At 35.8% G+C, this 26,638-nt stretch overlaps 2 protein-coding genes across 4 annotated transcripts in view; both read right to left on the bottom strand.

Moving 5' to 3' along the window:
* arhgef7b (Rho guanine nucleotide exchange factor (GEF) 7b) overlaps nt 1–5,036 on the bottom strand; it is a 32,337-nt gene extending 27,301 nt beyond the window's left edge. For all 3 annotated transcript variants that reach the window (XM_067403809.1, XM_067403812.1, XM_067403810.1), the window contains exons 1-2: nt 4,715–5,036; nt 2,200–2,280 (exon numbers count right to left, since the gene is read on the bottom strand). In XM_067403809.1, coding sequence (XP_067259910.1) covers nt 2,200–2,280; nt 4,715–4,879 — 246 coding nt within the window. In that variant the 5' untranslated portion in view covers nt 4,880–5,036. The remainder of the gene's footprint in view (nt 1–2,199; nt 2,281–4,714) is intronic.
* A 1,918-nt stretch (nt 5,037–6,954) lies between these two features.
* Nucleotides 6,955–26,042, bottom strand: eif5b (eukaryotic translation initiation factor 5B). The gene is made up of 24 exons (XM_067403884.1): nt 25,920–26,042; nt 21,872–21,979; nt 20,877–20,955; nt 20,085–20,736; nt 19,091–19,302; nt 18,860–19,010; nt 18,689–18,781; nt 18,517–18,603; nt 18,133–18,201; nt 17,721–18,025; nt 17,538–17,645; nt 17,346–17,456; nt 16,372–16,439; nt 14,814–14,955; nt 14,610–14,741; nt 14,299–14,481; nt 12,544–12,705; nt 12,304–12,435; nt 11,965–12,096; nt 10,549–10,625; nt 10,304–10,468; nt 9,532–9,670; nt 9,208–9,369; nt 6,955–7,934 (listed from the first exon to the last, which is right to left on the bottom strand). Exons 1-24 carry the CDS (start codon nt 25,952–25,954, stop codon nt 7,827–7,829), a joined length of 3,612 nt encoding a protein of 1,203 aa, XP_067259985.1. The 5' UTR covers nt 25,955–26,042; the 3' UTR covers nt 6,955–7,826.
* Between the last annotated feature and the right edge of the window lie 596 nt (nt 26,043–26,638).

Here is a 26,638-nt window from a genome sequence, read left to right as displayed (position 1 = left end):
ACAGGGATTAATAGACAGAAGTCTTTGTAAAGAAAAAATGCTGTCAGTTTTTCTAAAAAACACTTAAGAGTAACAAAAAAATGTGACATTCAAACATTCAAAACAGCTTTTACTGACAGAACAGCAGTCATTGAGAAAAGTGTCACGTTTTAACTAACATGCTACCATATTAGTTCTGAAAGAAATTCATTACATAGCCAGACTTCAGGGATTGCAGTAAATCAAAGGTCATGTGATAATTCATTGCACTATATTGTGAATAATTTATGGCCGCATACTGTGCTCTGCATGGCATGATTTTTCAAGAAAAGACATGCAATTGCCTGTACAGACATAGAGATCTGCAAATGGGCAGAGCTGGATCTGAACCCAACATTCAGCCATAAAAATAGGTTTAACAACAGCACTGGCTCGAACTCCAATTAAATTGTGTGTGGGTGAGGGATCTGATCCAATCTCACACCAACACCTAGTGGATTTGTGTGAAGAATGAGCTGCCAGAATGCCATGTTTACAAACATATGAACTGTTATAATATATCATCAACACTGGATATTTTTGTTACAATACACTGCAATTTTCAGCAAAGCACTAATCTTGATAAACAAGTCTGGACGACTCTGGATAAATTTTACCTGGCATTGAGAATTGCCAGATGAAACGCCCATTAACAATTGGCTGCACCCAGTACATTACTAAAGGGAAAGTTTTCATTATGAAATGTTGGACATTTATGAATGTAATTCAGCAGACCCTGTTAACAAAAGTTTCACCAAGATCATGTTTCCTTTGCAAAATATAACCTTTATTATTGCACAGCTCTCTATATAAATTGGATATACAAGTATATCTGACTTTATCTACATACATACAGTACAATCAAGTAAAGCTAATATATACAGCAAATAAAGCTACTGCTTGATTGTTTATTTTGTGGCAACAATTAAATTATATTATCTGACATCAATACATTTAAAGTTGGATATATAGTAAATCAAACTTTATCCACAAACATACAGTATACTCACATAAAGCGATATTTACTAGGGCTGTCAAATGATTAATCACGATTAATCGCATACAAAATTAAAGTTTGAGTTTGCCTAATATATGTGGGTGTACTGTGTGTAATTATTATGTATATATAAATACAAACACATCCATGTATATATTTGAGAAATATTTACAAGCATATGTATTTATTTTTATATTTTTATATAATTTATATTATATATTATTTTTTTTGTACATAAATAACATATTTCTCTTAAATATATACATTTATTTGTGTGTATTTATATATACATATTATTTAAACACATTACTCACACATATATTATGCAAACTCAAACTTTTATTTTGTATGCGATTAATCGCGATTAATCATTTGACAGCCCTAAGAAAATCTCTTGATTGTTAGTATTGTCACAAAATGTAAACTATATCATCACCAAGCTCTGATCTGTTAAATGCGACTATAAGGTATGAAGATATTATGAACGTTAACAATGATTTTCAGTAAAGTTGCTCCGAAACAATGTGTATTGTGAAAAGCGCCATACAAATCAAATGTATGACTTACAAACACATAATTTTCACATTAAGGTCCACATTCTGCTTTATTCTGAAGGCTGAAAATGTTTTGCAGCTACTGGAATATTTAATGTACAAGTAAATCAGCATATTCTGAATTAATTCTCTTTAATTAATAGTCCTTAATAATAAAAGATCACTTGCAAACTGCAGGCCACAAGGCTCTTATAAATAAATTATTGATGATGATTTATTGATTTTTTATTTCACTCTTTTTGTTGTTGTTGTTTTAATCAAATCTGTCTTCAACAGCTTTACTGTAAACAAAAGGTACAGCAAACTCCCTGGACATCTACAAATGAGACATTGTTGCAGTTCTGCATTAAGAACATTAATGAACTGTTGCATAAATCATTTAAGGAATTGTCATGGTAACAAATAAGTCACAAATACCGCAATAACACTAAATGCCATTGTAACCCATGTAGTAATAACTCTAAAACCAAAACACACAGGATTAGTCTGTTCCCAACTCCAGCTGAGACTCAGTCTGGCGACCTGATTTGCTCCAAACCACATTTAAGTAACTGAATCAATAACAGAAATATGAGCATGCGAATAAAATGAACAACTAAAGCAGCAGCGCAAACATCATGCAACACTCACCTCAATTTGATATAAAGCACAGCCTTTCACAAACTCTCTGATATTACTCAAACACTCGTCCTTCCTCGGGTCCGGATAGATCTGAAAATCAAGCGAACAGATCAATCCTCTCACGAGCCGTACTTTCAAAAAGGTTTGTCAGAAAATAAACAAAAACGTATACGAATGCGCCATTTGTTTATATCACAGATCATCGCCCCGTTCCTGCAAAAAGACACTTATTCTTCATAGGGAAGTTGGCGGAGGGATAGCGGAAATGACGTGCTCTAATAGCTTGTGGTTGGGTTCAGTGAGAGGGGCATGCTGGCACAGGCAAACACTACCTGACCTGTCAGAGCAAAGTCTAACATCTTCACGATGTAACTCTGTCACTGTGGGACATATTGTTTATAATAGATCGTGTTTAACAATGGAACTGGACATTTTAGTGCAATATTACACTTTCCCAGAGTTTATCACAGTCTGTCGAGCATATCAGACATTGCATAAAGTCATTACTGCTATCAGCATCGAAGATTGTATTGCCTATGAATTAGAATACATTCTACTAAACTTGTCAGGACTGTGGTTGATATAATTCACAAAATGTTTATGAATTATTAAGTACAACCGCTATCATTTATATCATAGCATATGGGTCATTGACGAATAAGGTTTTTAAAACAAAAAAACATAATAGAGATATAATTAACTTTTTGAAGTTTCACTAAGTGTTAACAATGAGATTATGTGGTTTTTATAATCAATTAACAATGCTTTTGTCATTTTTTTTACAAAATGGACAAAATTTGTCCCCAAAAAGTAGTTCGGTTTAACCAAAATTTCAGTTTCACCGAATGACAGTATTTACAAACAATGCTAACAGGCTGATATCTAGCTAGCTAGCTAGTTATCTTGCTTGCTAGCTATTAAAAGGACAATTAAACATTTTATATTTAGTTTTTAAAATATTACAACATTTTCCATGTTTTATAGTGGTTGTAACGAATGACCTGATGTTTCAGGACATGCGTATATGAGCAAGTGAAAACATGAAGTTTTCAAATAGTTAAAAGTGAGTTAGTTACTTTGCTTCATGACCATGTGGTCCTTTGCAGGTATCTGAATGTTGTCACATCCTGTCACATGATACTGACCGCATGACTTTATCCAAAATGGTCCCTTTATATTGGTTACTCCAAATGACTTCAATGAAATTAATTTTTTCGGACATTCGTTCTCATAACAAAGCAACAACTTCTACACATAATTTTAATATCATTTTGCACTATGTTGATATATGATGTTATAAAATCATGCAAGAATAAAAAATATATACATTTATTACATTTTAAGATATTTTGATCAAAAATTAAATGGCTGTATTGACCTTTGGACGGTTAAACTGAATGACCCTTTGACTCTTCAAAATCTTTAAAATACCTTTATATGTAGCAAAATATAATTAAAACCCTTTGGGATTCAATAAAACAGATCTAGTTGTACTACCTTACATTCTTTAGATGTCATATCTTTGTTTTTTATTATTATTAAGGCCTTTGGACAAAAAAAAAAAAAGACCCCACATGTCATTGACCCGAATATAAATTAAAACTAAAGGTCCTTCCTGCAAAAATAAGGATGTTCCACAAGAATTTTGTGGAATTTTTTGTTGAAATGTGCTCAAATTAAATTATTCTGCTCCATTAGCAATATTTAGGGTCTTTTCTAGTGATGAGAAGTTAATATCAGCGAATCACTTATTCTTTCCAATGAACTGGTTCAGGAGAAAAACAACAACAACAAAAAACAAAAAAACAACAACAATGGACCCTGACTTCCCATTCAATGCAATGTAAAACGTTAAAATAAAACCATAAGTTGACACATACACACTTTTGGTATGAAGTTTGATTAATAAGTGCATTCACAGTCATTTGAAGTGTCCCAGTAATTTGATGCAGCTCATAAAAACAACTGAGAAGAATTCATTGCTTTTATTATTTGTTCCCTCATCAGTTCTTGGACATGTCCGAATTGGTTCAGTTCAAAGAATCAGATTCGTGAACAATTCGCTGAAAAGATCCAAATCAAAAGAACAATTCGTTCACAAAAACCGGACACCGCCGTTTCCTCCCTCTCCCTCTCTCTCTCACAGTCAATGGCGGTCGACTCATATGGACGAATCCCAAGGTTAATTCCCGTTGATATATTTACTGCCACACTTAGCGTGCGTTTTTCATTACGATTATTCACATCTTGCCCCGTCACCGCAGATTTGCGAGGTTTTCTTTACATTTTCTACGTGATCACCCACTCATAGTTGATATAAATAAGCTAGTAATAATAAAGCAGTTACGTTAGTATGTTAATGCACAAATTTACACTGGTTTAGCGCGTGCGGTGAACACAAAACGCGCGCGCGCAGACAAATAACAAGGTTCTTGTGTGTGTCACATCTGTGTTTTTATGTAACTGTGTAATTTATTTACTCGAATGTGAAACTGCAGCATGGACTTCATGAACAACAGCTTACCGTATAAACTGTACCGGGTCGCAGTCGCTCCAGCAGTTTACACAAAACCACTCCATCTCTGAGAGATGCCTGTAAAAATCCTTCAGGATCCGATAGTGTCTTTTTGGGTGATTCCAGGACACCCAGCGTTATTAACCATGTGATGGTCTGTTCAGCCGAATTCATGACCTCATGCGTTCAAAGCTAAATAATAGCGATAATCCACGAGCAAACGAATATGAAATCTGTATGAAATGACAGATATCCTGTGTAGTCCACAACAGCAGCAGGACATTTGGAGCTGGTGCTCTGATCCCTCCTTTCCCCTGGATATAGGGATGACGATTTGTTTAGGGTTTTCTGGCAGGTCCGGTTTCTCTCGCCGCTTCTCTCATCTGGCAGGATGTCAGCTAGTGTTAAACCAAAATCAACAACCCACAATTGTTTCCCGCCACATGAAACCCAGTTCAAGCAGCTCGGGTCAGTGAATACATTAAAGACCTCAGAGACACATTAGGCTTTCAGGAGCACTATAATGCATATGAAAGACAAATATTTTTACCATTACACGTCCACAGGTGGAGAAAAACACACATTATTAATACAATCTTTAACAAAAGTCAACTTCTATTGTCTACAGACCGCATGTTTCCATAAAAGTCAGTGCTTTGTTATAAGACGGATCAGTGCGTCTATATTATTCAAAAAAGGCGCTGATGCCAAATAATATTCCATTGAAATCCAAATGTTCTTCTAGCGCCCCCTGCCGGAATCCCATACCTCCTCACGACAGCTATTAAAGGATTAGTTCACTTTCAAATTAAAATTTCCTGATAATTTACTCACCCCCATGTCTTCGAAGATGTTCATGTCTTTCTTTCATCAGTCGAAAAGAAATTAAGGTTTTTGTGAAAACATTCCAGGATTATTCTCCTTATAGTGGACTTCAATGGAGCCCAAATGGTTGAAGGTCAAAATTACAGTTTCAGTGCAGCTTCAAAGCATTCTACACGATCCCAGACGAGGAATAAGGGTCTTATCTAGAGAAACCATCGCTCAATTTCTGAAAAAAAAAATTTTTTTTTATACATTTTAACCATAAATGCTCATCTTGAACTAGGTCTCTTCTTCTTCTTCTTCTTCTTCTATGTTTGAATTCCAGCAGTGTAGACACTGCTAAGTGTATTACTGCCCTCCTCAGGTCAAAGTTTGAACTAAATTGTCATATTCAATATGCTAGTGCAAGTATATAACAATTAGTTCAAACTTTGACCTGTGGAGGGCAGTAATACACTTAGATACACGTAATACACTTAGTAATACACAAAAGAAGTCTCTTATGCTCATCAAGCATGCAATTATTTGATCAAAAATACAGAAAAAACAGTAATATTATAAAATAATATTACAATTTAAAATAATGGTTTTCTTTTATAATATACTTTAAAATATCATTTATGTCTGTGATGCAAAGCTGAATTTTCAGTATCATTAAATCCAGTCTTCAGTGTCCTTCAGAAATAATTCTAATATGCTGATTTATTACAAATGTTGTGCTGCTTATTATTTTAACGTGATATTTTTTTCCAAACTTTTGAATGGTAGTGTATTCAAAAAAAAAAAAAAATTATATATATATATATATATATATAGTAATATATATTTATTAATATATGTAATTTAGCAGTATACTATATATATATATATATATATATATATATATATATATATATATATATATATAGTATACTGCTAAATTACATTAATATACATTATATATATATATATATATATATATATATATGCATGCATGTATTTGTTTGAATATATATTTGTTTATATATATATATATGCATGTATAATAAATATATATATATATTATATATACGTACATGTATACATTTACACAAGTGAACACATATGAAATACTAAATTCGTATAATACACAAAATCTTATTCTATGCGCTGTAATGCAGTGTATGAAAATAATCCTGTATTTTAATTATTAATATCAGTATAAATTAAATAGCCTACAACAAACACTATCATGATGTATACTTACATTTTTATTTCACTTTTTCCACATTACATCTGGTTATTGACATTTTGGGGCAAAAATAATATCACAAATCTCTGTTGTCCTCAGAAAAGGGGCTCTTTATTTAGGCAAAATATGTAATTTCCATTTCGTTTTTGACATTTTGTAAGCTTCACCTTCACCTTTATTATCACCAAAAGCAAAACAAAAGGACAACAATGTCTATAAATAGGCCATCTCTTTATTGTTGTTGATTTTCACATATCAATCTCTGAAATTACATATTCAAAATGATTAAGGGAAGGGCTTTCATCCAAGTTCACACACCCAAGAGAGGGAGAGGAGGAGAGAGAGTTAATCTCTGGCTGGAGGAAAAGGAGGAGGATCGTTTTAAAAAGGACCATTTAAGAACTGTACTCCAAAAAGGAAGGGAAAAAGCAGGGCAAAATGAAAATACTGATAAGGTAACTGTTTTTTTGATATCTAAAATCCTGGTCAAATCTCCAGCAGTCATTCACGAAAGCCACACTGTCTTCAATTTATACCATTTGATATTTTAAACCTAAATCTAAAGGTCAGACTTCAGGCCCAAATCAGCAGCTCAAGTTTAATCCAGCCATAGTGAACTTTGAAATGGAGAAAATCATGAAATAAAAAATAAACTGGATTGATCCGAGAGAACAGGCACATTTGGAATAATTGTAAAGGTTGTCTAACATTTTCTAACATTTGTCACTGTTTAAAACAGTGGTAATAGTTTCAGTTTCTCACAGAAAAACTTTTTTTCCTTGCTATTTTTTCCACTTTTTTTTTTTTTTTTTTTTCATTTTTTTTGGTCTCCAACATTTCCCACCACCCAAAAAGAGCTGGAGAGGAAAATAGGAGTGGTGTGAGTTTTCTCCCATGCACACAAGAGGAACTAGTCCTTGATACGGGACTGTGCAAGGCTGTGTCTGTGTACAAATGTCCTTAAATGTATGAGCAACACTGATGACTCCATAATCACATGTGACCTTTAGGAGTGTACAACATAAAGCATTTGTTTGTGTGCACGGGGGTCATTAGAGATCTAGAATCAGTCAGTCGCTGGTGTGTTCAGATGATTTCGAAGGTTTTCTTCAGTTCCATGATTAACTGCCAGTCTGATTTCTGCATCTCGTCTCTGAACCAGTTCTTCAGAGTGTCGATTGACTGACGGGTGATCTACAAGGGATAAATGGACAAAATGTGAGAATCAATATCAATATATTTGTATACTGTTATAGTATTTATTAAATATTTTGAATTATATTTTATATATTCCGTTTTCATTTTAAAGGCTCCCAATTTTGTTTTGGAGATGTAGGTTTACATGCATCCAAGGTACGGGCTGCACAATAAATCGCAATTAACATGAAACCACAATTAAACTGATTTGGCTTAGTTATTGTTAGCGTTATTTTTTACGAACATCTAATTAATTGTTTAATCAAAGCATTTCAATCTTCTGTTTATTCGTATGACGCCCAAAGGGATTTCCTGGAAGGATTCTGCGAGTCATATTTGAAGTTTCTGCACAGGAGCGCCCTCTGGCTTTCAGATAGAGCTGCATTTACTACTGATCACAGAGCCATGCTTCACTGAGAAGTTGCGCATTAAAATAATCTGCAGTCTTTGTGAATTCACAAGCAGTTTAATTTCAATTAATCGTGCAGCCTAAATGGTCAAAAGCTTTTTTTTTTTCTTCCTTATAATATACATTGCAGCATCACCGCTTTTCTCACAGTATCTAATTTGATCAAGGATTCAGTCTCTCTAAACCCTCCTTTCTCAGAGCCTACTCTGCTCTGATTGGTCAGATGGTCCAGTCTGTTGTGATTGGTCTACCACTTACAGTGAGTGTTGAAAATGAAACACCCATTACCAATTCTGAATTTCAGCTCCGGAGGCTTCATCAGCGCTTGTGTACACAGTGATACGAACAGCAACGATGGCGTCATTGTTTGTGGGCAGCCAACAAAAACCACAGGCTGGCATTATGCAAATTTGTTACAAACTTACATTTGTGCAGGAAGTAAAACTGGAATTACTGACGACTCGTTTCGGGCAGTTCAGAATCAGTTCTTTCTTTTGGGAGACAATATCTCCATTTAACCTGAACTTTGATCTTTGAAAGTTTGCAGACCTTTTACATTCACAAACAACTATATTACACAATACATGGATGGTAATATCCGAAAAAGCGCAATAGGGGCACGTTAATTTTAGTTTAGTAATTTTGTCATGTGCTTATTTTTTCTATTTAGCATTATTTTTATTTTATTTTATTTTAGTACTTCAACTTAAAACCTATTGTATTTCAGTTAGTTGCCAAGGAAATATTTCTAATTCTCATTTTTGTTCATTGAAACAATGCTTGTAATTAACAAAAATCAACACTTGGCATCATGAGAGCTCCAGTGGCTTTATTTTCAGGATGTAGGGAGAGAGAGCATACCTTGCTAACAATGATGTCTACAGCCTCAAAGTGTCGGCCGTACATCTTGGGTGATTCTCCAGGAATTGGCTCTATTTTCACACAGATCTCCTGTCCCTTCTTAGCGCTTTCTACAGACTTGTGATTTATTTCAATACCAGTCACGATGCCAATGTCTACAAACTGTGAAAGAGAGAAAAATTAAAGCAAACAATAGCACTACAAATTTGATTTTACTGGAAAATAAACAGATAGAATGTAGAAACTGACAGAAGATGAAAGCAGTTTCTCTACTGCTTCTTTTATTTTTAAGTATATAATGTGCACACTGTCTAAATTTCTCACCCCTTTGCTGGGCACACACACCGGAGTGCCTGTTCTCAGAACTCCAGCATCCACTATGACTCCCATGACGATGGGATCTCTGGAGTTGAAGATGAACTGGGGCAATATACGCAGTTTACAGGGGAACACGGCTAGTTGTCTGAAAAAGAGAGAAACTTTCAAATATTCAGACTGCAAACATTTAATATACACAGGAAAAATCATCTATTTCTCAAGTCTTTAAGAATCTTGTTTGTGTTGTGAAATGACACAATGACCCAAAATCTTTCGGCTAAGATGAGTTAAATGTTAAAACGCACACTACTATGGACACAGTTAGATGTGTTTCTTGCTCAATAATGCTGCATTTATTTCATTGAGAATACAGTAAAAACAGTAATATTGTGAAAATTTAAATAATGCATTTTAAAATGTAATTTCTGTGAATTTTCAGCATCATTACTCCAGTCTTCAGTGTCACATGATCCATCAGAAATCATTATAAATGCTGTTATGTTGCTCAATAAACATTTATTTTCATTATCATTGTTGCTGCGTAATATTTTTGTGGAAGCTGTGATCATTTTTTTTTTTTCAGAATTCCTTTTTGAATAGAAAGTTCAAAAGAATAGCATTTATTTGAAATAAATGCTGTCTCTATTGATCAATTTAATGCTTTCTTGCTGAATAAAAGTATTAATTTTTAGTATTAACTGTACTGTAGTGTAGTGTAGTGTATATCAATGTTAAAATGAGAAAAAAAGGGCGAGGATGAGGGCGGTAGATAACGCACTTGAACTCATCCTGTTTCTGTTTCTTGTAGTCTTCTCTGTATTTGGTGAAGGCGTCAAACAGATGGTAGATGATCTCAGCGCTGAAAATGCGCACGCCGAGACTGTCAGCCATCTCCTGTGAATCTCGCTCTATTTTCACATCAAACGCCAGGATCACTGCATACCTACAGGAAAAAAAAAAAAAGAATGATTACAATGATATAATCTCATAATAAGAGATATATGTATTACTCAGAATACATACTGTGGATCATGCTCCAACATAGTGGAAGCTTTCATGACGTCTTTCTTGTGGACAGGGCCAATGTTGATGCCAGCATACTGAGGGACAGAGAGAGAATCAAAGTGGGAATGCAAAAAACTGCAACAAGCTCAATGGAGAAAATAAAGACAATTAGGGCTGCCACTAACAATAATTTTGGTAATATAGTAATCATAAATGATTTATAATGCGGTTCATGGATTCTCGTCCTTGTCCTTATTTTTTTTTATATATATATATATATATTATATATACAGTGTGTGACACACACACACTGCACTTACACATATATAATATTACAATCTAATTAAAACTTGACTACTCTGACCAATATTTGTGCACTATGTGCTAATCATTAGAGCAAGATGTTACCGTCAAACAACTGGAATCAATAGTAAATCTGAAATCTTTCTTGTGCTGAATGTGAGGAGAGCTATTTGTGCATTGCACAGAGTTGCTGCCAATTTAGGGTGCACTAAATCACTCACTCTGCCATGATAGACAGGATGTGGCCTAATGCCCATTTCGCACTGCAAGCTTGAGCGGCGCGTGAATGGTGCTAGTGAAGCGTGTGAGTGGTGCTTGTGAGGTAGTGAGCGGCACCAGAGCAGCACTAGTGAAGCATGCGAGCGGTGCCTGAGCAGCGCTTGAGCGTAACTATTCACACTGGAAGCGTTTGTACAGTGTTACAGCAGCAGCTCCAAGTTACATATAAAGTGAGCATTTCTTTACAAAGACAACTATAAATTTGTTTTTATAAGTTGGTCTTTTATAAAATTGATAGTCTTGAAAGTTTGTTAACATGGGGAAAAAACCAAAAAGCCTTGTGTCATATTGCTGCAAATGAATGAGGTAAGTGTTTACATCATCTGCTGCATGTACATGTTTACATGACAACAAACTCGGCGAAAACTTAAAAACAAGTTAAATGGGTAAATCTTCTACAAATATTTTTTATTCTTAATTCTGACATACTCCAATTCTTGACACTAGACATGAATATTCTGGGCATTTTGAGCACTTTTTGTGGGAAATCATATTTATTTTGTTCATTAAAAGTGTACTTTCACTTTAATTGAACGTCAGCACCGCAGCAAAAGTAGACTCGGCGCCGAGTCTGCTCACGCGACGCTCCTTCGCTGCTTCTGGTGTGAATGCAGTCATTGGTTAACACGCACGCGCACACACACACACAAAACTGCACTGCTCACGCAGCGCTCACGGTTGTGGTGTGAAACCAGAGTTAGAAGGCAACTGCTTATGTAGGCAGCTTGTTTGGTTTTGAAAGCACTTAGATGACAACATCTATTTCAAAACCATAATAAATCCAAGTTAAGTTCTTCAATAACTGATTTATAGAAAGGGTTTTACAATAGTGTGAGGTATTTGAAGACTTACAGGCACTTTGGATGTACGCAAGAACTCGAGTAGAGCCTCCAGAGAGCCGAGCGTGGAGGCCTGCACATACACACCCTTCTCCTCCAGCTTTATGGCATTCAGAGTCTGTTTCAGCTCCCGGATCAACTCGTCCTACAAACAGCGAAGATCAGGATGCAGGAAAGCTCATCAATGTAGCAATTAGATTAACGGTTATGGCTAACTTGATTAATGAAGGGGCAAGAAATGAGAGGAAAGAAAGAAAAGTACAGTGTGTTCTTAAAAAGAGAGAGAGAGAGAGAGAGAGAGAGAGAGAGAGAGAGAGAGAGAACTGATTGGTTTGTAAAGGAACATGGTTACCCTCAGCACTGGAACTTCATCCTCTTTATGAGCGACGAGGAGGGGCAGACCTGCCAGCGTCTTCTCCAGATCTTTCCCCAGGATCTTCACTCCCTGAGCCGTGGACACTTCTTTATGCTTCTCATACTGATTCTGTGCACAGAGAGAAGAAAAATACAGAACGTGATCAAGTGAGACAAGCTCAGACCGCTAATCGCAACATAACAGATATAGCGAATTAAATGTAGTTGTGCATGAGACCTTCACTCTGAGCTCTTTCAGGGGTGGAGGGAGGAGCAACCCTCTGATCTGAGTGACGATTGGTCCATCCACACCGGGGACGATAATGGTCTCTCCCTCCCGCAGACAACCATTGATCAGGATCACGTCTATCGTCGTACCCATGCCAGGCAGAGCTTTAACCTGAGATATAGGAGATGGACCACAGAGGTTATTTTTAGGTAATTACCTTATTAAATGTATCTGTGTCGACTTGTGTCAAATACTTAAATTCAACCAATTACTTTAATCAAAATACTATAGATGGTTACCAATAAAATTATCAACATCAACAAAAACCATCTTTACTCTGCAAAGGTGGAACAGAAGTTGCATCTGACATGGCATTTTAAAGCCCAGATCAAAGAACAAACTAGTGTGACATCATTTTGAACAAAATCAGGCCAAAACAATGTTTGTTTGGAGTTCATTTCGGGAGTTTGAAACAGCTTGCCAAAGCAAACTTCCTGAAGACAGAAAAAAAAAAAAAAAAAAAAAAGGCTCACTCCTTCAACCTACCATTGGTCTGTGGTGATTATGGCGATTACAATATTATGACAAAAATCATCATTGTCGATTACTGCTCTTGTTATTGTAATAATGACTATTATGTAAATTAATAAAATATATATAAAGAAGTTTTGTGTTTGGGGAAATGGCGCATATTCTGGCTACACTGACCTGACAAAACAAGGTAAAAACCGTTTCCGCATTAAAAAAAATAAAGACTACACATTGATTATTTTAGTAGAATGAAAAACAAAATGGTTATTCAAACAACTGGGAATAAATTATATACAGAGAGCAAAGAACATTTTCCATCATTGGAGCGGTCCATGACTTAAAGGGTTAGTTCACCCAAAAATGAAAATATTGTCATTTATTACTCACCTTCATGCCGTTCCACACCCCTAAAACCTTTGTTAATCTGACCTTTGTTAAGCCTCCATAGCCAGCAATGACATTTCCTCTCTTAAGATCCATAAATGTATTAAAAACATATTTAAATCAGTTCATATGAGTACAGTGGTTCAATATTAATAGTATAAAGCGATGACAATATTTTTGGTGAGCCAAAAAACAAAATAATGACTTATATAGTGATGGCCGATTTCAAAACACTGATTCAGGAAGCTTTGGAGCATAATGAATCAGCGTGTCGAATCAGGATTCAGATCGTGTGTCAAACCACCAAACTGCTGAAATCATGTGACTTTGGCGCTCCGAACAGATGATTCGACACGCTGATTCGTTAATGCTCCGAAGCTTCCTGAAGCAATCGGCCATCACTATACAAGTCGTTATTTTGTTTTTTTGGGTGCACCAAAAATATTCTCGCCACTTTATAATAATATTAATATTGAACTACTGTATTCACATGAACTGATTTAAATATGTTTTATTACATTAATGGACCTTGAGAGAGGAAATGTCATTGCTCCCTATGCAGGCCTCACTGAGCCATCAGATTTCATCAAAAATATCTTAATTTGTGTTCCGAAGATTAACAAAGGTCTTACGGGTGTGGAACGGCATGAGGGTGAGTAATAAATGACAGAATTTTCATTTTTGGGTGAACTAACACTTTAACATATGCGATCGATTCTCTTTAGAAAATGTGTGTGATTGGATATAATGCTCAATGCTGCAAAAACTAGTATAAGCAAAAACTGTTGCAATGTGAGCAAATCTAAAATGTAATGTCAACTCATTGAATCTTCTCCTTTGATCTCTTACCTCCATGACCTGTGCCCGAAGTTCGTCACAGTGAGCCAGTCGGCGGGCTAGCATGGTTTGAGTGAGCTCAACCAGCAGGGCGATGAGGTTCCCCATCCCATCTCCCGAGTGGGCAGAGGTGGGAACCAGGGACACAAATGTACGAGGGTCTTTGTTCTCAAAGAACAAGGCGGCATTAAGACCCTGAAGATTGAAGGACACACAAGATAACACTTAAGTTAAACTCACTTCTTATATACACATGTTAGAGTCAACAAAAACAGCATTTATAAACAAAATGAAAAAGGAAAGTCCAACAAGTGACAACAGACCTGCTGTGCGAACTCTACAATGATAGATTTAGCCCTCTCGTCAAACTCATCCTTGGTGTTCTTCTTCTGTTTCTTCAGTGTGGCAACCACATCTGTGTCTGGACTCTTTTTCCAGTCATACAGACGGTCAATCTGAGAAAGAAACATTAGTATTCATATACTTGTAATCATCAGTATCAGTATTCAGCTGTCACTATCTGGTACCTTGTTAAGTGCTACTATGAAGGGGCATTTCTTCTCCTTCAGCAGGTTGATGGACTCGAGCGTCTGTGGCTCTAAACCGTGCATGATATCCACCACCAAGATGGCGATGTCACACAGAGAACTACCCCTGTTCCTCAGATTACTGAAGGATGGAGGAGAGTGCAATTAAACATACAAATGCTATAAAAATAGAGTTCAAAATGTCATGGTTTAGTAATTGACTGGTATGGATTTTCTACAGTATCTACACATTATACAAATTTAATGACAGCAAGGTAATATTTAATAATGATTTTAATATTAATTTTTTTTTTTAAATATATACACACAAAACAATTTAAAAGATTGGGATTAGTAAGCTTATTTAGTCTCTTATATTCACCAAGGTTGCATTTATTAATCTGAACAAAAATACAGTAAAACGCATGATGTAACAACTGTGATCTTTTGACTTGACTACCCTTCTTGTATTTAACATATAAAGCACATTTGTCTTTGATATCTCATTTTGTTTCCACTTAATTCTGTATGTTTAAATGTATACTGTACTGTTGTTTCACATTTTGGACCTCATGTTTGTGTGTATGCCTTACCAGAAAGCTTCGAGAATGTATACATAAAAAAATCCAGTAAAACAATTACTATGTAAATTAATGTGAAATAACTTGTCAATTTGAATATATTTTAAAATGTCATTTTATTCTTGTGATGGCAAATTTTCAGCATCATTACTCCAGTCTTCAGTGTCACATGATCCTTCAGAAAACATAATTACTAATATGCTGATTTGATTCTCAAGAAACATTTATTATGAATATCAATGTTGAAAACTACAGAAGAGGATTAGGGCCAAGCAATAATAAAAAAATAAAACCATCGAGATTAAAATTGTTAAATTACAAGAAAAAAAGTCAAGATAAAATGTTGAGAATAAAGTCATTAAATTACGAGAAAAAAGTCATTAAATTACGAGAACAAATTCGTTAAATTATGAGAAAAATGATGTTAAATTTCAAGAAAAAAGTCGAGATAAAATGTTGAGAATAAATTTATTAAATTATGAGAAAAAAGTCGTTAAATTACGAGAACAAAGTCATAATTTAATGAATTTGTTCTCGTAATTTAATGACTTTATTCTCAACATTTTATCTCGACTTTTTTTCTCATAATTTAATGAATTTATTCTCATAATCTAACAACTTTTTTCTCGAAATTTAACAACTTTAATCTCGAGATGGTTTTATTTTTTTATTATTGCTTGGCCCTAATCCTCTTCTGTAGAAAACAGTTGTGCTGCTTAATGGAAACAATGATTTTATTTTTCAGCATTCTTTGAAGAATAGAACATTCAAAACAAACTGCATTTATTTGAAAAAGAAACATTGTGAATGTCTTTACTGTCAGTTTTATCAATTCAATGCATCCTTGATGAATAAAAGTATTCACTTTTATAAAAAAATAAAAAATAAAAAAATAAAAAAACCTTTTGAATATTTTTATATAATCTATTGGTCAATATAATATGGCACACACACAAAAAAGAAAGTAAAAGGTGTACCTGAAAGACTCGTGTCCAGGTGTGTCGATAATGAGCATGCCAGGGATCTTCACATTCTCCCTCTCAAACTGATATAAACATAAAAACATTAGGGTTCATTCACATATTTACCAATAAATTTCCATGACTTTTGAGGCAATATTCATGACCTAATGCTCCATGAAAGTCTATATATACACACATAAAATAGAAATAAAAATCCATGTTCAAATTTATCATAGCATATCTGAACTAAAATGAATGATTTTTAATGCTATTGTTTGCTTACTATTTGTTTTAATACGAAGTACAAGCTGCAAAAAACACCTCTCAGACAGCAAACAAATACACTGGCCTGATTGGGCAAGAGACAATTCCATCAACTGTCCTGAAACGAGAGAGACTAGAGCAGGTCAGTGCAAAGACACAGTCCCTCAAGATCATGGTGTCAAAAAGACTTTCGCTCTCGTTTCAGGACAGTTGATGGAATTATCACTTGCCAAAACGGGCCAGTGTACTTGCGCGCTTTCTGAGAGATGTTTTATTTTGTGCGCTCTCAGACAAAGTGTGCACACATAAAGCAATGCAGCTCATTTGTAACGCAGAGTACAGATGTGATGTGCAGATCTGAAGCCATTTGTGCATCATAAGCTAGTGAGAGAGGAGAAACACCGAATCACACTGTTTTCAAATTACTGAATTGATCTGATATTCTGTGTGGATTCATTTACCCATCTAACCTACATGCTATAGTGAACACATCTTTGTGGGAATTTCCCATTTTACAAGCACGAAACCTGCAGGAATGAGTAAAACTAAGTGCTCAATACCTGCAATCTATTGCCAAAATTCAGGTTAAACATTCTATTATACAGATATTTGACTATTTATTTTTCCAGGTTTTTCATGACCTTGAAACACATCTTTAAAAATAGAAGGGGGAAAAAAATGCATGGGAAAACAGAAGAGAATGTGCGTTACAGAAAAATACTCACATTTTTCACCATCTTGGTTTGTTCTAATATGGTTTCCAGGGGCACATTTGTGGCTCCGATCTGCTGTGTGATACCACCAGCTTCACCATCCTGAACATGTGTGTGTCTCAGCTGATAGATAGAGAAGAAAACAATATTAAGCACAAAAACCACACAGGTGCTGAAGTCCACGTCAGTCACTTTGAAACGCACCTTATCCAGGATTTTGGTCTTCCCTGTGTCCACATGACCCAGTACACAAACCACAGGAGATCGGAGCTTGTCTAAATTAATGTTCTTTAGGTTTTCCTGCCTTCGTTTCTGCACACAAATAAAAACATGATTGATTCCACTTCACTGACTAAAATGTGTGCAAATCTTTTGTAGTATCTGTACCTCTATGCGCCTCTTGGCCTTGTCGTAAAGTCTCTCCTCTTTGCTTCGGTCATCATCTGAATCGCTCTCGCTGCTTGAATCTGAGCTCGGCTCTTTTGCTGCTTTGTTTGTGGTCGCCTTGTTGCTGCTGTTTTTGATGTCCTCCTCACTCTCCTCCTCTCCTTCACCCTCTTCCTCTTCTTCCTCCTCTTCATCCTCCTCCTCTTCATCATCGTCCTCTTCCTCACTGCCGTCCTCCTGGTCTTCAGTGGGTTTATGTGTAGCTGTAGTGGTTTCCTTCACCTCGATGTGAACCTTCTTCATCTCTGAGTGCAAGAATGTCAAATTAATTAGCGCCCGTAGCAAACTACCATCATATGACTTTATGATTTTAAAAGATATGCATCTGTGGAAATGGTTGCTTTAACCCCACCTTTCTCTTCATCGCTGGCCATGGCCTCCCAGTCATCCAGATCAGCAGCCTCCGCCTTTGGCTCCTTGACTGTAACAATTAAAATTACCATTTTAAAAAGCCATCATACTTCCTAATAGCTATAAATCATGAACAGACAACTTTACTGTATAGCATGCTATTTTGCAAATTTTGGATTAAAAACTCAAAAGTAGGGCTGTAAAATTAATCAAATTCAAAATGCGAATCCGGAAAAATTTATACGAAAAATACGTAATTTAGGGAAAAAAATAAACAGATTTCATAGGGCCCTAAATTTGAGAAATTAAAGTAAAGTTTCATTTGTAGTACAGATACTACAAAAGATAAGTTAAATCAGCAGAGCAGGCTGTGATTGGTCGTTACCTGGCTCCGCTTCAGGCTTGTCTACTTTCATCTCTGTTATGATTGGCTGAGGTGTCTGTGATGTAGGTGATGTCACTTCTGAAGTTTCTAATACAAGGAAAAAAAATTGTTAGGATATTTTAACCATTTTTGATTACAGCAGGGAGCAAGTCATAGTCAATCGAGATCTAACCTTCAGGAGTTTGTGCTGTTGGCTTCTTTCTTCTCTTGTCAGAGTAAACAGGCTTCTTCTTTGGCATTGCATCTTTGGATGGCACTTCAACACCTGAAAGGTAGCCAACGACACCACCAGGTCAAAAAACGATCATAACTTCATCATAAGCACTATCAGTCATGTTCTCACCCTGAGCCTGCAGTGCTCGCAGTGTGGCTTCTGCTCTGGCTCGAGCCTCTTTCTGGGCCTTGGTAAGGAGTTTTCCCTCCTTCTTTAGTCTTTCTTTTCTCTCCTTATCCTTTTGCTTCTTCTTCTCCTTCCTCTCGGCCTCTAGACGCTCCTGTGGATGAAGGTTTCAGAGATGAAGGAACTATAATCATTTGACACCATGACCTTGAGTGACTATGTCTTTGCACTGACCTGCTCCAGTCTCTGAGCCTCCAGCTCCTCCAGCCGTTTCAATCTCTCCTCCTCTTCTCTTTTGGCTCGTTCCTCCTCTTCCTTCATTTTGGCCAGGGCCTCCTGCATGGCTTTCACCGTCGCTTTGCTGGGACCCTTTTTCTTGTCCTTGTCCTCCTTCTCGCCTTTCTTCTTCTTCTTGTCCTTTTTCTTTTTGTCACCCTCATCCTCCTCTGTAGAAAAGTAGAGGAGAGAGGAAAATTAGCACTAGAAAGAAAGAAGCAGTGATCATGTAGGCTTGAAATAACCCTGACAAGAATCTCAGATATAAACCAGTGTGTCTCAGACATTATCAACTAATTTATGGTCTTTAAAAAAAGCTTAGGACTTGGTGATATACTGAATATTCACAATCATGATGCCTTTCATCATCTTTTTATTTTTCTATCAAGTTTCCTAAATTAAATTAAATCTAAATTAAACCACACGCGATTTAGCAAAGGCTGCGATTTTTTAATACGCAGCTTCTCAGTGAAGCACGGCTCTGTGATCAGTAGTAAATGCTGCTCCATCTGAAAGCCAGAGGGCGCTCTTGTGCAGAAACTCCAAATATACCCCACAAAAGCATGATATAAAGCAGGTCAATCCAGGAAATCCCTATGGGCATCATACTATTGCTACAGCTGAATAAACAGAAGATTAAAATGCTTTGATTGATTAAACATGACAACATTGTAAAAATTGTGATTTTAACAGTAAAAGACTGCAAAACTGCTAAGCTGACAAATAGAAATATATATATATATATATATATATATATATACACATCCATCCTGCATTGCCTATTAAATAAGTCCTATCATATATTTTATCACTGAGAAAAAAACACCTTTGAAATAATTCAATTAGAAACTACATGAACACAAATATCAAATTTTATATTTTATATAATAATTATTATAATATACACATATATATATAGAAACACTCCTAAGTGGACTATGGAAAATCTGACCTTCTCCCTGGACATCAGCTTCATCCTGCTCCACTGAAGCCGCAGTCTCTAATTTCATGCTCTCTGTTGAAGGTGTGGTAACAGGTTTCCCTCCATCTTTCTTTAAGGCCTCTTCCTCTTTCTCTCTCTTAGCCCTCAGCTTGGCCCTCTCCTCCTCTTTCTTCTTCTTCTCCCTCTCTTTTTTCTCCGCTTTCTTCTGCGCAGCAGTCTTCATCTTGAAGGACGAGTCTTCTCTTTCGTCTTCCTCACTCTCTGGTTTACCTTTGCCTTTACCTTTCTTCTTCTTGCGTGCGCTTTGAGAATCATCATCCGATTCGTCATTGTCGGCTGCTCCTCCACCCTTCTTCGCACCACCATCTTCATCGTCCTCCTCCGAGTCAGACACGCCCTTTCGCCCGCCTTTCTTTTTAGCCTTGGGTTTCTGCCGTGACTGTGAGCCCTCGTCCTCAGAGTCTGAAGCAGGACCAGCAGGAGCGGGAGCCGCCACCGTCTTTGTGTCTTTCGTCCTGTGCTCGTTCTCCATGTTGTTCTGACCCTGATCTTCATCACCTTCCTCATCCTCCAGATTCGCCTTCTTACCTTTCTTGGCCTTCTTCTTGTCTGCTTTTGTCAGTGTGGGCTCAGGTTCAGCTTCCTCTACTGAATCAGATTTCTAAGATGGAAACACACAGAGGAATTGCTGTCAATGGCACGTGACTCAACTTATACCATCTACACTACTAAAAGAGGGAGGAAAAAAAAAGAAAACGTGTGTTGAACATGTGCTTATCAGTTTGTGTTACTAAAGAATACCTTTGCTGTTTCTTTTTCTGGTTTTCCTGGTTGGTTTTCTAATGACAGGGTCTCCAGTTCTTTTAGGATGTCATCCTCACTGCAAGTAAAAAGAGGTAATCAGTAATTGTTTTAATTTTTTTTTTTTTATGTAAGTTAATACTTTTACACACATATTATATTTATTAATGACAGTAAATACATTTATAATGTTACAAAAGATTTCCATTTCAAATAAATGCTGTTCTTTTCTATCCATCAAAAAAATCCTGAAAAAAAAATGCAGCACATCCATTTTCAACTGTGATAATTATTTCTTGAGCATCAAATCATCATATCAGAATGATTTCTGAAGGACCATGTGAGGCTGAAGACTGACGCTGAAAATGTAGCTTTGACATCACAGGAATAAATTACTTAATTAAATTTTAAAAATTAGAAAACAGTTATTTTACATTGTAAAATTTCACGATTTATCTTTGATCAAATAAATGCAGCTTTGGTGAGCAGAGAAGAATCTTTTAACAATATTAAATAAATCTTGACCTTAGGGATGCACAATATATTGAAATGATCAAAATATCAAAAAAATATGCATATCACAACAGCTAGTGTTATCTTAATAAGCTAATTCAAAAAGATGTATTTTTTTACATTGATGTTAAAATCACATTGTCAGATTTGTGACAAATATTTATGTAATGCTAAAACACTTTCCATTCACTTTCCAAAGTTGTAGTGATGCTTTCTTTTCCCAGAAAGAGTGAAAAATATATATTGGTTATATCATTTTCAGTTTTAAATTATTTTAAAATATAACTTAAATTGATTTTACACACTTTAAGCATTATTGTATCAAATATCACATTATTTAACAAGATATATCGCATTTGTCTACAATATCGTACAGCCCTACATGACCCCAAACTATTTTAGCAGGTTACCTGTATAGCAAGGGAAAATCTCTTCAGGCTTATCAACTGTGTCAGTGTTGGAGAAAAGATATGCACACTTACTCATATTCTTTCTTTACTTTCTTTTTCTTGCTCTTTGATTTGTTCTGCTCCTTGCCTGCTCCCGCTCCTTCAATCTCTGCCGCAAGTGCGTCAATGTCGTCTTTGGCACTATGAAATTCAGAAAAAGACGGTGAATATACATTCAATTTGACTAAGGAACTTTGAAGAACTTTTTTTCCATGTTCTTTAACTTCTGCATAGTAGTGCATTTCTAAAAGTTGACTTAAAAAAAAAAAAAAAACAGACAAACACACTTAATATTTACAATGTAACTCTTCAAGGACAGCTGACTATATACAGACTCTCTACAAGAAAGATGAAATGGTCAAGTGAGTTTTCAGGGCCTTTAAATGGTGTACATTTAAGATACAATATTTTGCATTTAAATAAACGTGGAAATGTTTTGAAAAAGCAAATGGAAATGTACATCAAACTCAAATATTTGATGGAATTGGGTTAAAACACACCTATAATGCATTAAAAAAATTAATGGTCAATGCAGACCACCAAAAACGATTAACTATAAACTGACCAGGAAAAAAAACCAAAACAAGACGTCCTATTGTGACTTTACATCACACTTTCACTAAAAAACTACCATTATAGACCAGTGCTGTACGCCAATACACTTCTGACAAACTCATCAATCAGCATTACAACAGCAGCACAGATGCATATTACACCCCAAAAACCAGCAATGAAAGCACATATCTATATTTACAACAAAAGATTAACAAAAACTGAGCATATTAAACACCTAAACACAAGCACCTTACCCATCAAGTCAAACACAGCAATGAGGAGGAAGTGAACTTGTGCTGCTTATATAGTGGACTCTAAAGCCCTCCTTGCATGCTTGTTGCATCAGAAAGGGAAAAGCACCATTTACTGTCCTGTCATCACAGGGCAGAGCCCTCTCACGTATATAAACCTGCTGCCCTCAGCAAACACAGAGCAGGTGATGAAAGACCAGATAATACAAAGATGGACAAATGACTTAAATGCATGGAGGAAAGATGGTTAAGTAACAGGTAATCTTGTTTTGATGCAACTGAAAGTCGATAATTCATGGCTGGATCTCATGACATCTTCTGAGAATACTGGAGCAGGGAATGACACAGCAAGCAGGTTAACACACTCATTAGGGCGCTAATCAACTTAACCACCTCCAGCAAGGCCAGAAGAGCAAGAATCTGCTCAGCATCTGACCCAGCTAAATTTAGCCATTCAAGCGACTATATAAAATGGAAGGAAAACAGGTCAAACAAGGTGAAACTACTGACCCACACTGGCCAGTATTAAAGTAAAACCTAAAATCTAAATAATAATTTCAACCTAATGAACTTTAAACAAACCAAAGCTTACAGAACAGAAGATGATAAGTTTTATAAACTAAAACATTAGTCTGACATAACTAATGTTTTGACCAATGAATTTCCAATAATAAATAAGGATTTTCTAATATATATTATATTATATTATATTATATTATATTATATTATATTATATTATATTATATTATATTATATTAAAATTCAAATTCAGACCAATTGGCTGTAGATAATTTAACCCTTAAATGCATACCTCGGGTCTTTAGTGACCCGGGACGTCATTCATTACCCTCCTCCTTGTTCATTTTTTAAATTTAGACATCATCCTTCTTGGTATTCCTCAATCAATTCATTATAAAGAATATAACAAGAAAAAAAATCATAAAAATTATAAAAGAATGCCTATTTTTGTATTTATTTTTTGTAAAAATTGTATAGGGTCGCTAACGACCCGAGGTGTGTATGAGTGTACGCATATTTTTTCTTCACAACAATAATTGAATCTTAGATAACGGAATAAGTGCAATTCATCTTTATTCCACAAGGTGGCAATGTCTGAAACAATGCTGAAGTAACGACTCGTTCAGACAGAAAACCAAATAAGAAAAACATGAAATGGCTCAGCGATTTACTGCAGAGCAAGTATTGTACGCAATGAAATATGACTAACTGTTACTGGATGGATCTGGTGAAGCTGTTAGCGATCGAAATATTGATTTTGAAGATGTTGAAAATTATATGATTTTGAGAAGACGTTCGAGATCGCGAATGGGCTCATTTTAGTGACCTCAAAACATAAAACTAGCCCATTATTTGCTGAATTTACTGGGGAATGAGCTCTGACGAGGACAGTGATGATGGTATAAAAACAACTGCTCAAACTGAAAGCTTCCAAGCTCCAAAAGGTAACAAAATACGATTTATTTTATTCTTCTGTAATTGTTACTCTAATATCAGGAGTTTTATATTATCGCGACAGGTAGAGATCCTTCCGTGTTAGATAAAGACTCGAATGCAAGAATGATTAGCGAAACAGTCATGCATTTAAGGGTTAATGCACTTTAAATCAGTTTAAAACTCCAAAACAAATGATATGACAAAATCACTATGGCATACACAAGCTTTTTGTTTTTTACTATGACCAAAAACAATATTATGTTAATGAAATATTCATTATTGAAGTTTGCATGAAATTTCAAATGATGAATAAAATGTATACTCTATTAAATTGATATATGTTCATGCAAGGGAAACAGAACTGTCATATTATTTACGCATGTGAGAACCATGAATTATATCACTCTTAAAGGTATATTATTTCACCCAAAAACAAAAATTCTGTAATCATTTACTCCCCCTCAGGTTGTTCCAAACCTGTATAAATTTCTTTGTATTGCTCAACACAAAGGAAGACATTTTGAAGAAAGTTTGTTACCAGGCGGCTTTGGGCCACCATTGACTCCCATAGTACGAAAAAAAATACTATGGAAGTAAATGGTGGCCCAAAGCGGCTGGGTTACAAACTTTCTTCAAAATATATCTTCCTTTGTTTACAACAGAACAAAGAAATGTATACCGGTTTGGAACAACTTGAGGGTGAATAAATGATGACAGAATTCATTTTTGGGTGAACCATCCCTTTAACTTATGGTTCAAATCATCATTGAAGTGTTTGAAGAATTTCTCTCATCCCAGACCTGCGGTGACAATATATTCAATAATTAATGATTACAATGTTTATAAAACACATAGAACTTATAGACAAGTAAAGTTCAGATGCTGTAGCAACCCTGACATAACACACACGCAAATGTTTAAATACAGTCTGAATCACATTTGTTATTTCACATAAATCCTCAATATTGTCTAAATTTGACAGGCACAGTCCATTTAAACATTTTCAAAATCACATCCCTTGATCTCAGTGGGAAGGTTCACCAAGCCCAATCTAGCTGATGACAGGCTGTCACAGTCCTGGGAGGATTTCACCATTTACACAGCTTGAGATTTATAACTGTTACAGTTGAGTTGATGTGCCCAATTCTGACCCCTGGAGTCCCAGGTAGGTTTAGGAATAGGCAACCATCAAGCGACGGGGGTAATAATTCATCAGATCAGGGAGTTAAAATCAGGCAGAACGCCGTTTCTACATGAACAAAGATCGATGGAATCCCATAGAAGAGAGTTTTACTAAAGACAATGCGCAACCGCCGGGGAACACAATAGAAACGGATGATGTTGCACTGCCAGGCGAGAAATCAGACACTGCGTGTAACTGACAGAGGCCAGTGCCCTCACATACTAGTGTCTTCTGTGCTCGGACAGTGTCTGATATGACAGCAGATGTGAAGTGCATCTAATCGAAGACTCACAGCTGGTGGACCTCGACTCAGGGGGGAAGGCAAAACCTGCTCGTGACTCATTTTAAAGCCACAAACGCGACAAATAAGCAATGCTTGCAATAAATTACCCAATCAGCCTCGTGTGTAGACCTGTATTAATAAATGTCAGTGGTCTCCAGATTATATTCCTTCAGTTAAGCGGTAAGTATGGTAATGATCAAGACAGGCCTAGTTACAGCGGCACATGAACTCATGTACATCAGATGCTAGCCAGGTGGCTAACAGTGTCTCCTTAAACATTACCCTGTCGAGATTACAAACAGCACGGTAGTTCGCAGTGGTCCGTGTTACGCACTAGCCCGTGTCCTAACTTACCCGTCATCTCCCTTATTTTTCTGTTTCTTCCCCATTATGTGTGAATGGCTGTAACCTCCTCGTTGCGGTGCAGTGTAGTCAGTGTTAGCGCTTCAAGTTGGTCGTGCTCGTATTGCGCATGCGCACTTGACAATGAGTACTCGCGCAGCGGCCTCGGCGCAGACCTATAGCGCATCTGGATGGTCCATTCGGCTACATATATAAAAGGATGTATGCGATTTTAATGCGATTTCGGGATGTTTGACTCAGACATATTATCGTTCTTCTGCTGATTTTCAAATGAACAGCACAAAAAGCAAAAAAGGAGACTATAATTAAAGAATAAAATTATAGGCCATCTACATGGTATACTAATCTGCGCTAAACTGCGTCAGGAACAGACGAGCGCGACAGGAGCGCCGCGCATGGCAGGCATGTTACCAGCTAAGCCATGACAATTTGACAAAAACATATTAATTTACACACACATATATATATATATATATATATATATATATATATATATATATATATATATATATATATATATGTATGTATGTATGTATGTGTCGAAGAGGTGGTGGTTAATTATAACATTATTATTAATTATAAAATAAACAATATTAATTATCAATTAATGTTTTAATCATTATTATTAATATTGTTAACATAATCGCGAAATTGATTTTAGTTTACCTATAGATAGATAGATAGATAGATAGATAGATAGACAGACAGAT

The sequence above is a fragment of the Chanodichthys erythropterus genome, chromosome 12 (assembly GCF_024489055.1).
Source record: "Chanodichthys erythropterus isolate Z2021 chromosome 12, ASM2448905v1, whole genome shotgun sequence".
Lineage (NCBI taxonomy): Eukaryota > Metazoa > Chordata > Actinopteri > Cypriniformes > Xenocyprididae > Chanodichthys > Chanodichthys erythropterus.
The sequence above is the reverse complement of the archived record's forward strand: the minus strand, read 5'-3'. Positions and strand labels throughout refer to the sequence as shown.

Coding starts and splice junctions, on each gene's coding strand:
- eif5b (XM_067403884.1), bottom strand. CDS start 25,954: ATGGGGAAGAAACAGAAAAATAAGGGAGATGACGG. Junction 16,440..17,345: donor AAACCAAGATGGTGAAAAAT/GTGAGTATTTTT, acceptor TGTTTATATCAG/TTTGAGAGGGAGAATGTGAA. Junction 9,671..10,303: donor CAGAAACAGGATGAGTTCAA/GTGCGTTATCTA, acceptor TCTCTTTTTCAG/ACAACTAGCCGTGTTCCCCT.